The 12,457-nt window shown below is 40.3% G+C and overlaps 1 protein-coding gene across 3 annotated transcripts in view; it reads right to left on the bottom strand.

Moving 5' to 3' along the window:
• PLCE1 (phospholipase C epsilon 1) overlaps window positions 1–12,457 on the bottom strand; it is a 328,150-nt gene that overhangs the window by 199,927 nt on the left and 115,766 nt on the right. For all 3 annotated transcript variants that reach the window (XM_077258972.1, XM_077258973.1, XM_077258971.1), the window contains exon 3: window positions 4,799–5,045. In XM_077258972.1, the coding sequence (XP_077115087.1) occupies window positions 4,799–5,045 (247 nt within the window). The remainder of the gene's footprint in view (window positions 1–4,798; window positions 5,046–12,457) is intronic.

Below are 12,457 nucleotides of genomic sequence, written 5' to 3' on the forward strand. Positions count from 1 at the left end.
GAATGAATGGGGCCATGTATCATGAGATTTTGAGTGCAAACCTCCTTCCATCAGCAAGGGCATTGAAGATGAAACGTGGCTGGGTCTTTCAACATGACAATGATCCAAAGCACACCGCCAGGGCAATGAAGGAGTGGCTTCGTAAGAAGCATTTCAAGGTCCTGGAGTGGCCTAGCCAGTCTCCAGATCTCAACCCTATAGAAAACCTTTGGAGGGAGTTGAAAGTCCGTGTTGCCAAGCGAAAAGCCAAAAACATCACTGCTCTAGAGGAGATCTGCATGGAGGAATGGGCCAACATACCAACAACAGTGTGTGGCAACCTAGTGAAGACTTACAGAAAACGTTTGACCTCTGTCATTGCCAACAAAGGATATATTACAAAGTATTGAGATGAAATTTTGTTTCTGACCAAATACTTATTTTCCACCATAATATGCAAATAAAATGATAAAAAAACAGACAATGTGATTTTCTGGATTTTTTTTGTCTCAGTTTGTCTCCCATAGTTGAGGTCTACCTATGATGTAAATTACAGACGCCTCTCATCTTTTTAAGTGGTGGAACTTGCACTATTGCTGACTGACTCAATACTTTTTTGCCCCACTGTAATTAAAGAAGCAATCATCATATTATACAATACTTTGTACTTGCAATTGCTCACTTTGCCTTTCTACCCAGCTAATTCTTCTCTTTTCCATTAGGTCTATGACATCACGCGATTAATAACCGACTAGCTGAATCCTTCTAAGTTCTATGTAGAAATAGGAGGTCAATTTTCTCTGTATGACTCGTGAGTCACTACAAAAGTCCCTTGCAGGGGGGAGGAGCCAGGTCAGAAGATAAAGAGGGGAAGGATAAATGCAGGGACAAGAGACTTCCTGTTTCTACATAGAGCAGAGAAAAGGGAAGTATTATCTTGATACAAAGACAAAATGAACAATTGTAAGTACACAGTGCTATTTAACCCCTTTCTGACATCTGACGTACTATCCCGTCGAGGTGGGGTGGGCCCGTATGACCACCGACGGGATAGTACGTCATACGCGATCGGCCGCGCTCACGGGGGGAGCGCGGCTGATCGCGGCCGGGTGTCAGCTGCATATCGCAGCTGACATCCGGCACTATGTGCCAGGAGCGGTCACGGACTGCCCCCGGCACATTAACCCCTGGCACACCGCGATCAAACATGATCGCGGTGTACCGGCGGTATAGGGAAGCATCGCTCAGGGAGGGGGCTCCCTGCGGGCTTCCCTGAGACCCCCGGAGCAACGCGATGTGATCACGTTGCTCTGAGGGTCTCCTACCTCCCTCCTCGCCGCAGGTCCCGGATCCAAGATGGCCGCGGCATCCGGGTCCTGCAGGGAGGTAGGTGGCTTACCGAGTGTCTGCTCAGAGCAGACACTTGGTAAGCCTGCAGCCCTGCACAGCAGATCGCAGATCTGGCAGAGTGCTGTGCACACTGCCAGATCAATGATCTGTGATGTCCCCCCCTGGGACAAAGTAAAAAAGTTAAAAAAAATTCCCCACATGTGTGTAAAAAAATAAATAAAAAAAATATCCTAAATAAAGAAAAAAAATATATATTATTCCCATAAATTCATTTCTTTAGCTAAATAAAATAAAAAAACAATAAAAGTACACATTTAGTATCGCCGCGTACGTAACGACCCAACCTATAAAACTACCCCACTAGTTAACCCCTTCAGTAAACACCGTAAGAAAAAAAAAAAAAAACTAAGCAAAAAACAACGCTTTACTATCATACCGCCAAACAAAAAGAGGAATAACACGCGATCAAAAAGACTGATATAAATAACCATGGTACCGCTGAAAACGTCATCTTGTCCCGCAAAAAACGAGCCACCATACAGCATCATCAGCAAAAAAATAAAAAAGTTATAGTCCTGAGAATAAAGCGATACCAAAATAATTATTTTTTCTATAAAATAGTTTTTATCGTATAAAAGCGCCAAAACATAAAAAAAATGATATAAATGAGATATCGCTGTAATCGTACTGACCCGACGAATAAAACTACTTTATCAATTTTACCAAACGCGGAACGGTATAAACGCCTCCCCCAAAAGAAATTCATGGATAGCTGGTTTTTGATCACTCTGCCTCACAAAAATCGGAATAAAAAGCGATCAAAAAATGTCACGTGTCCGAAAATGTTACCAATAAAAACATCAACTCGTCCCGCAAAAAACAAGATCTCACATGACTCTGTGGACTCAAATATGGAAAAATTACAGCTCTCAAAATGTGGTAACGCAAAAAATATTTTTTGCAATGAAAAGCGTCTTTTTGCAGTGTGTGACAGCTGCCAATCATAAAAATCCGCTAAATAACCCGCTATAAAAGTAAATCAAACCCCCCTTCATCACCCCCTTAGGGAAAAATAAAAAAATTAAAAAATGTATTTATTTCCATTTTCCCATTAGGGTTAGGGTTAGGGCTAGAGTTAGGACTAGGGTTAGGGTTAGGGCAAGGGTTAGGGCTAGGGTTAGGGTTAGGGCTAGGGTTGGGGCTAGGGTTAGGGCTAGGGTTGGGGCTAGGGTTAGGGCTAGGGTTAGGGTTAGGGCTAGGGTTAGGGCTAGTGTTACGGCTAGTGTTAGGGCTAGTGTTAGGGCTAGTTGGGATTAGGGTAAGGGGTGTGTTTGGATTAGGGTTTCAGTTATAATTGGGGGGTTTCCACTGTTTAGGCACATCAGGGGCTCTCCAAACGGGACATGGCATCCGATCTGAATTCCAGCCAATTCTGCGTTGAAAAAGGAAAACAGTGCTCCTTCCCTTCAGAGCTCTCCCGTGTGCCCAAACAGGGGTTTACCCCAACATATGGGGTATCAGCGTACTCAGGACAAATTGGACATCATCTTTTGGGGTCCAATTTATCCTGCTACCCTTGGGAAAATACAAAACTGGGGGCCAAAAAATAAGTTTTGTGGGAAAAAAAAGATTTTTTATTTTCACGGCTCTGCGTTGTAAACTGTAGTGAAACACTTGGGGGTTCAAAGTTCTCACAACACATCTAGATAAGTTCCTTGGGGGGTCTAGTTTCCAATATGGGGTCACTTGTGGGGGGTTTGTACTGTTTGGGTACATCAGGGGCTCTGCAAATGCAACGTGACGCCTGCAGACCAATCCATTTAAGTCTGCATTTTAAATGGCGCTCCTTCCCTTCCGAGCTCTGTCATGCGCCCAAACAGTGGTTCCCCCCCACATATGGGGTATCAGCCTACTCAGGACAAATTGGACAACAATGTTTTGGGTCCAATTTATCCTGATACCCTTGTGAAAATACAAAACTGGGGGCTAAAAATCATTTTTGTGAAAAAAAAAATAATTTTTATTTTCACGGCTCTGCGTTATAAACTGTAGTGAAACACTTGGGGGTTCAAAGCTATCAAAACACATCTAGATAAGTTCCTTAGGGGGTCCACTTTCCAAAATGGTGTCACTTGTGGGGGTTTTTAATGTTTAGGCACATCAGGGGCTCTCCAAACGCAACATGGCATCCCATCTTAATTCCAGTCAATTTTGCATTGAAAAGTAAAATAGCGCTCCTTCCCTTCCGAGCTCTGCTATGCGCCCAAACAGTGGTTTACCCCCACATATGGGGTGTCGTCGTACTCAGGACAAATTGCACAACAACTTTTGTGGTCTAATTTCTTCTCTTACCCTTGGGGAAATAAAAAAATGGGGGCGAAAAGATCATTTTTGTGAAAAAATATGATTTTTTATTTTTACGGCTCTGCATTATAAACTTCTGTGAAGCACTTGTTGGGTCAAAGTGCTCACCACACATCTCGATAAGATCATTAGGGGGTCTACTTTCCAAAATGGTGTCACTTGTGGGGGGTTTCAATGTTTAGGCACATCAGGAGCTCTCCAAATGCAACATGGCGTCCCACCTCAATGCCAGTCAATTTTGCACTGAAAAGTCAAATGGCGCTCCTTTCCTTCCGAGCTCTGCCATGCGCCCAAACAGTGGTTTACCCCCACATATGGGGTATCAGCGTACTCAGGACAAATTGTGGGGTCTATTTTCTCCTGTTACCCTTGGTAAAATAAAACAAATTGGAGCTGAAATAAATTTTGTGTGAAAAAAAGTTAAATGTTTATTTTTATTTAAACATTCCAAAAATTCCTGTGAAACACCTGAAGGGTTAATAAACTTCTTTAAAGTGGTTTTGAGTACCTTGAGGGGTGCCGTTTTTAGAATGGTGTCACACTTGGGTATTTTCTATCATATAGACCCCTCAAAATGACTTCAAATGAGATGTGGTCCCTAAAAAAAAATGGTGTTGTAAAAATGAGAAATTGCTGGTCAACTTTTAACCCTTATAACTCCGTCACAAAAAAAAATTTTGGTTCCAAAATTGTGCTGATATAAAGTAGACATGTGGGAAATGTTACTTATTAAGTATTTTGCGTGACATATGTCTGTGATTTAAGGGCATAAAAATTCAAAGTTGGAAAATTGCGAAATTTTCAAAATTTTCGCCAAATATTCGTTTTTTTCACAAATAGATGCAAGTTATATCGAAGAAATTTTACCACTATCATGAAGTACAATATGTCACGAGAAAACAGTGTCAGAATCGCCAAGATCCGTTGAAGCGTTCCAGAGTAATAACCTCATAAAGGGACAGTGGTCAGAAATGTAAAAATTGGCCCGGTCATTAACGTGCAAACCACCCTTGGGGGTGAAGGGGTTAATATGATGATTGCAATATATTAGGAGGATAAAACCTTTGATGGCTGTGCTTGCTTAAGAGTTTTACAGCAAACTTACCTTTCAGCATTGTTCTCCCTGATGACCCAACAAACAAAGGTCCACTTCTGGTCCCCAATAATGCTGTAGCCTCCAGCAAGGCGCCACTTATGTACTGAGAAATGGTAGTCCTTTGCAAAGTTGCATGAAATCCAGCATGTTGTTCATACCGATCAATAATCTTGTAGCTTAAAGGGGATAATGGTTTTTCAAGCAGGCATTCAGACAAGTCCACAACGTCTTCTTCGCCATTACCTTTACTGCAAACCTGGAATTAAAGAGAGCAGTAAATCCTCAGTACCCAACATTGTGGGTTATAGATAATGTAGTGATAAAAATGTATTATTGGTGGAGAAAGGTTGAACTTGGTGGACCTTGGTCTTTTTTCAACCAAAAAAACCAACTAAAAGAGCACAGCATATGAAAGCAACGTACATTTATACTTAAAGAAACCTCAATCTGGATTTTATAAGCACACACAGATGAGATTAAACAAGAGTAAATAAAGTTAAACAAAAAATAATCACAAGATCAGGAATTAAGAATGTAGAAAAAAAGCCAATGGACAGAAGCAGTAAGAAAGATAGTGCTTCTAGGTGGTCAAGATAACAGCAAAGTATTGAGATGCCCACCACATCTGATGCGTGTTTCACGTATTGTGCTTTGTCAGGGGGTGTGACAGAACGGTGTTGAACTTTGTGTTATTAGTCAAACAGGTCTTGTAAGAGGCAACAAATACTGACTTTATTTAGCCCATACGATAAGGTTTTGGCTCATAATATGAGAACCTTAAGAAGCACACTTTAATATTGGACTGTTGCCTTCTTTTGTGGTGTCCAGTTGAAGTGATACATTTACATACACTTAGGTAAAGTATCTAGAACTCCTATTTCTCCCTTCTGCAGATTATAGGTCAACAAACTATAATTTTAGCAAATTGTTTCAGATAAGTATGCAGTACAAGACACAAACAATTTTCCAACACACATTTACAAACAGATTTTTTACATTTGCCATATCAAAATTCCGGTGAGGTCAGAAGTTTAACACACATCCAGTTGGTTATCACATTGATTTTTTTTTTTTTTTTTTTATGTCTTCAAGTTTTCTGGTGGTGTGAACAGGTTCCTACAGACTTGTTCAATGTGCAAGTAGCCCATGTGTTTCTGGTTCTATAATTGTTCTCTTGTTTCTACAAGACTGGGGAGTCCACCACTCCTCTGTGGGTCATTTGCATTTAAGCTGTTCCATACTGCATGTCCACATGTATATTTTTTTCTCTCTGAACCCTGCTTATACAGGTACTATACAGATAATCAGGTTTTAAATACATCAGATAGGGATTGCATACATTAGTTAGGACTGCTCTATAGGGGTATACCTTGGCGATTTGGTGGAGCAGCTTAGTATACATTTTTTTGCAAAAAAACGTATCAACTAAATACCCTGTTTTCTCTACATCTTTTGACTAGCACTTGCTTATTACTGTGATTTTTTTTAACAACAGAGTATTTTTGACCTCACTGTGCTTTTTTTTTTTTTTTATGTCTTCTGGTTATCACATTGATGTATTCAAGTACTGAGATGAAAATTTAAGCACCATGGGCAAACGTAGCCATCATACGAACTGGAGACATGTTCTGTCGCCTAGAGATGTACATTCTTTGGTGTCAAAAGATCTTGTGAAGATGCTGATGGACATATGCACAAAAGTATCGATATCAATGGTAAAAGGACATTACCTAAAAGATCACTCAGCAGGGAAAGAGCCAATGCCCCATAACCACCACAGAAAGATAGGTAACAGTTTGATCTTGCACATGGGGACAAAGATTGCTGTTTGGGGAAATGTTTTCTGGTCCAATGAAACAAAAATGAAACTGTTCAGCTACAATGACCCATCTTTATGTATGAAGCACCAGGGGGTGGGAGGCAGCATCATGTTATGGAGGTGCTCTGTTGCAGGAGGACTAGTGCACTTCACAAAACAGGCATTATGAGAAAGGAACATTTCAAGTCAACAGCCTGAAATTTATATGGTCTTATAAATGCACAATGATCTCAATCATACATCAAAGTTGTTGCAAAATAGCTTAAAGGAGTTGTACTCTGACAACTCCTTTCCTATGTAATAACTCCTTTACTCACTTCAGGTGATGGCGCCATTCCAGAGATATTGGCACTGGCTCTCTTGGGGACCGCAGGATATTTTTATGTCATGCAATCCCTACAGCCAATCAGTGCTGGCTTCACTCTCCCCTCATTTGAACAAATCGCAAACAAATTGAAAACTACTGCTTTCTCACTTCCTCCAGATGTATGTGATTTGTCCAAGGGCGGTGAGAGTGAAGCCAGCACTGATTGACCACAGGGATCCTCGTGAGAGCCAGTGCAAACACTGGAACAGCGCCATCACCAGAGGTGAGTTTAAGCATTATTATTTTACAGGGGTGAATGTAAGGGTTATGCATAGAACCTGTCTAGCGGGCGTGGCCTTTCTCAATACGCTTGTGTTGAACATGGTCACACCCCATCTAGTAATGCAGCCATCCAGTGGGAGTGGACATCTAGTGGGCATGGCCTTTCTCCATGCACTTGTATTGAACATGGCCACACCCCATCTATTAATGCAGCCATCCAGTGGGAGTGGCCATCTAGTGGGTGTGGCCTTTCTCCATGCACTTGTATTGAACATGGCCACACCCCATCTAGTAATGCAGCCATCCAGTGGGAGTGGCCATCTAGTGGGCATGGCCTTTCCATATGTTTGTATTTAACATGGCCACACCCCATCTAGTAATGCAGCCGTCCAGTGGGAGTGGCCATCTAGTGGGCATGGCCTCGCACAATACAAATGTACAAGCTAGATGGACTCCAGCCGGGAGCATCAGCGCCATTACAGGCTCTGAAACAGGTGAATTTGGTTGACTGCAGACTTTTCATTTTAGACTTGACAATCCCGTTAAAGACAAGTTGCCATCACAAAACCCTAACATCAATACCATTGAAAACTTATGAGCAGAATTAAAAAAGCATGAGTGAGCAGGAGGCCTACAAATCTGACTTTGTTCCACCAGTTTTGTATGGAGTAAAAATTATCAAATCTGCAAAAGATTCTAAATTCAGCAAATCACGCAGTTTCGGGAAATTTGATTTAAAGTGAAGTTAGTTGATGCCAATTAAATATTTCTTATTATTCTCAAAAAAAAAAGGAAAAGAATATTGACACGTACCCGCCTTGCCACCCACACCAAACCAGGTTTACCCCTTTCTCCTGTCGAGCGCATCCACTACGGCTGCTTCACTTCATGTTTCGGGCAAAGCACGTCGTAGAGTGGCGTACAATACTGGCGTAGTCGGTGATGTAATCCACAGCATTGTGTGAAGCAGCTGAACAGAATCCATGCGATGAGGGTAGGGGAAAAGAAGGGGTGCGGAGGACTAGATGGCGGGCTGCAGGGGCTATGGGATAAGTGAGTTAAATTTTTAATTTTTTTAATTTCATGGTTTGCCTGGCTGTCTACGGTTAAAAAAAAAATAAGTGGTGCAGCTGGCCACCAATTTGCTGAATTCAAGAGAAGCAAATTTCAAAAAGTCTGTATTCTGGAGAACACAAATTGTAAAATGCGAGAAATCCATTTCACTTGAATAAGCAAGCTCATCTCTAGTCAGGAGAAATGGGGAACAGGACTACCCACTTATTGTGAGGCGGCTGCCCAAAACATCTCATCCTTGAAGTTAGGCAATTTAAAGTTACCGAACACTAACCAAGTGAATGTAAACTTCTGAGTCTCTGCGAATGTGATGAAAGAACTTAAAATCAGAAATGAAATCACGGTTTTAGTAATAGTCTGACATTTCACATTCTTGAAATATAGCAGTGATCCTAGCCGATCTAAGAGAGGGAATGTGTACTATGATTTTAGGTCATATGGTCACTATGTTGTAATTAAAGTGTTGGCACTTGTCCAGCTTTCATTTTTTCTATTTTATTTTAGACTTTTATTTCATTTTAAGCACAAATCTTAACTTCAAACTGTTTTACAATGTAGAAAATATTTATTACTTCTTTGTAAATTCCTCAAAGGAACCCTGAAATTGGGTCAGTCTGACCAGTCTAAGAACATAGAAATAAGTGGCCATAAAGTTAGCATTCAAATTTATGTTTTAGTCCATACAGTATAGCAGAAAGCACCAACCAGTTGGTACATGCAAACCATATATTATGGATTCTGATCTGCATAGTGGCTCAACATTACTTTCCTGCGTTTCTTAAAGGGGTAGTTTAGGATAAGAAAAGCAAGACTGCTTTGTTCCCCAGTGACATATCTGTGCACAGGATGTGTTATATGACAACTCACCCTTAAAGGTAATCTGTCAGAAGGTTTTTGCTACCTAATCTGAGAGCAGCATAATGTATAGGCAGAGACCCTGATTCCAGCGGCGTGTCACTTACTGGGCTGCTTAATGTAGGCTTGCTTAAATCACTGTTTTATCAGAGGAAGATTATCACTAGAGGACTACATGGCCTGCTGCTTTTGTAGTCAAACCACACCCCCACCAGTGATTGACAGCTTTCTGCTTATGCACAGTATACACAGAAATTTGCCAATCAGTGGTGTGGGCGGGACTATACAGAGCTCAGCATTCAGACAACTAGGAAATTGTCACTAGATAAAAGAGTTTTAATCAAAACTGCAGCCAGCAGCCCAGTATGTGATACATTGCTGGAATCAGGGTCTCTTCCCCTGCATCATGCAGCTTTCAGTTGAGGTAGCAAAAATCTAGAGACAAATTCCCTTTAATGGAGCTGAGCTGCAGTACTAGGAACAGCCTGTGGACAGGAGTGGTGCTGTTTCGGCAAGAAATCAGCCATGTCACTTTAAACCTTTTCGTTGCACTGAACATCTCTTTGTAAATTTGGCCTTAGCTAAAACATAATAACCTCAATTGATTAAAATTAACATATTTTGGTAATCTTTTAAACTTGAAATGTGAACAAGCAGGAAAGGGCTATGGGCTTTTGAGCCTTAGTTATTATCCTCATATTAACAGATCTGAGCCTTGAATAACACTTCGGGACATAGAGGAATTAAGAGCTCAATGGACCAGTGAAAATGTTCAGTAATAAAATTATGCTTTGAGATATTATTGCTCTCGCTAAGCATGCATTCATCAGTTTTTATATTATATACACACTTGCTTAATCTTAAATTAATTTACTTATTTAAACATGCTAAAATTCATCATTATGTGTAAGGATATATTATAAAAAGTAATAGTCCATGGGGCATCCCGACCACTGTGTTCTTAAAGGACTTAAAGGGAATCTGTCAGCAGGTTTTTGCTACCTCATCTGAGACCAGAGCAATGTAGGCAAAGAGAAGCTGAATGCAACGATGTATCAATTAGATCACGGAGTTCAGCAATTCTGACACAATCAGAGTTTTTAGATTTAGAGTGAAGCAGAGCTGAGAAGGCTAACCCCGCCCACACCACATCTAACCCCGCCCACACCACATCTAACCCCGCCCACACCACATCTAACCTCGCCCACACCAGGCTCTCCATGTACAAAGTGCATAGACAGTGAGGTGCTTATCACAGGAAGGGGCGTTGCCAGACTATTCGGCAATGTTAATCTCTTAGTGCTAAATCCTTCACAGTTCATAAACAACAGGACGCACTTTGACAAGTGACACATCCCTAAACTCTGTGCTTCAGCCTTTATCTCCTGCTGTCTTCAGATTACATAGCAAAAACCTGCTGACAGATTCCCTTTAAATCGTGAAAGAGTCTTTTAAGCACAGTGTAGAACACAGTATTTGAAACTTTTGTTCCATCATTTTACATTTATAAAATGCACAATAATACTATTTCTGGCCTTACGTCCTCCAATTTCTAACAGTTTCTCTAGGCTCTTTTTTAATTTTCAGTTGCATTTTAACTAGTGAGTGAAAATGATCTGCTAAGATATTTCCCATACACAACACATATTGACATTAGGGATTTAGGTTTTCGTGTCTCTAAGAAGCACACATTCAGAAGCAGCAGCAGCAGCAACAAGAGGTCACTATATAGAAATACTGAGCAGTGTAAAAGTGAATCCAGCTCTGGGGGGGAAGCTAAAAAATGTACTATAAAGCGATAGCAAAAGTCTGTCTTGATCACTGCTTTTCACTTTAAAGAGTTATTCCTCGAAAAAACAAAATAAACTTCCATTATAGGGAATTCCGAGATCAAGGCTCCAAAGCCTTGTCCTGAATGAACTGGAAGAGCATATGCTCAACCTCAGCTCCATTCATCAATATTAATAGAACTGCTATAGAAAGCAAATTCCTGCACTCAGCTTTTTCTGACTATCCCATAGATAATGCTTGGAGGTCAAGAGAATGTACCTCTGCTCCATTCAATGCAGGGTAGCTGAGCCCCATTCTGGGGGCTCAAAGAATGGATCCCCCCAGCAATCAGCACGTCATCTGCCATCTAATGGAAATTGAATACCTTGTATTTTTGGGATCTAACCTTTTAAGTCAACTTTTGACGCCTCTTTTTGACGCCTATGCTTCCCCTTCAATAGACAGCTGTGATCTGATACTTCAGAATGCTAGCAGTCCATCTTGATTTGGTCAAAAAGGATTTTTGCAGTAAAGTGAAATGTGGCTTATAAGTGGAGAAAGAAACATTTTTTTTGGATAAAATAGATCACAACGTTTCTTATATTTGCTTCTACTTATATTTCCTTACCCTTTTCATGCATAAATAGGCAGACATTCTGCAAAAAAAATCAAACGTCATATGAAATGTCCTTGCATATACTGATACCAAAAGAGTGTAGAGCAGAAAAAAAGTTATTAGCAACATATGCCATATCTCTAATATTGCTTAATGTAAGGTATGGATAATAACATAAAACCTAACAATCTCCAAAGCCGCCAATCCAGAGAGACATCCTCTACATATGCCATCCCTCTAGAAATATAGATAGAAAAATATACATTAAAGAGGTCAAAATCATTACTGATGTAGAAAGAACAAAACATACTCTCCATATATATTCACCCACAAGTGTATTTAAAAGAACCTATGACCATAAATTTGGAAGTAACTTTCCAGAAAAAGCATTCAAGAAATGTGAGATGCGCAGTATAAAAGAAGCCGTAATGTCTCAGTAAATTACAGTTTCTTCTGGCAGCCACAGGAAGAAATGCTCTGTTGACAAAAAAAGGAGACAGTGTTTCCTCAGAAGGATTAAGTATGAAATAATGGTGTTAATCCAAGATGTGTAAAGAAGTCTCCCAGACCGTCGCCAGAAAATCTGTTCATTGTAGACCATTTTCTGATTCTGCTCCTTTTCTTAGAAGGCTGCGGTCTTGTATTAGATTATTTACTTTTTGTCGTCATTTACAACCGGCTTTGGATCGTATCATTATCTCAATAAACATAAACTAAGGATTTGGATATTCACAGCTAAATATTAGTTTCATAGCAAAGAATTTACCCTTCTAACAAACATTCAAAGTTGCATTACTTTACTCAGGTTTTGTTTTGTTTTTTTAAAGAACAATTATTTAGTTAGCCATTGGGATACAAATACATTTTTGTGAAACATCTTTGCCAAATTGTTTAGGGAGGAAAGCCATGAGAGTGGTATCTGTGCGACGGTGGTGACAAAACAGT

This window comes from Ranitomeya variabilis, chromosome 4, assembly GCF_051348905.1.
Source record: "Ranitomeya variabilis isolate aRanVar5 chromosome 4, aRanVar5.hap1, whole genome shotgun sequence".
NCBI lineage: Eukaryota > Metazoa > Chordata > Amphibia > Anura > Dendrobatidae > Ranitomeya > Ranitomeya variabilis.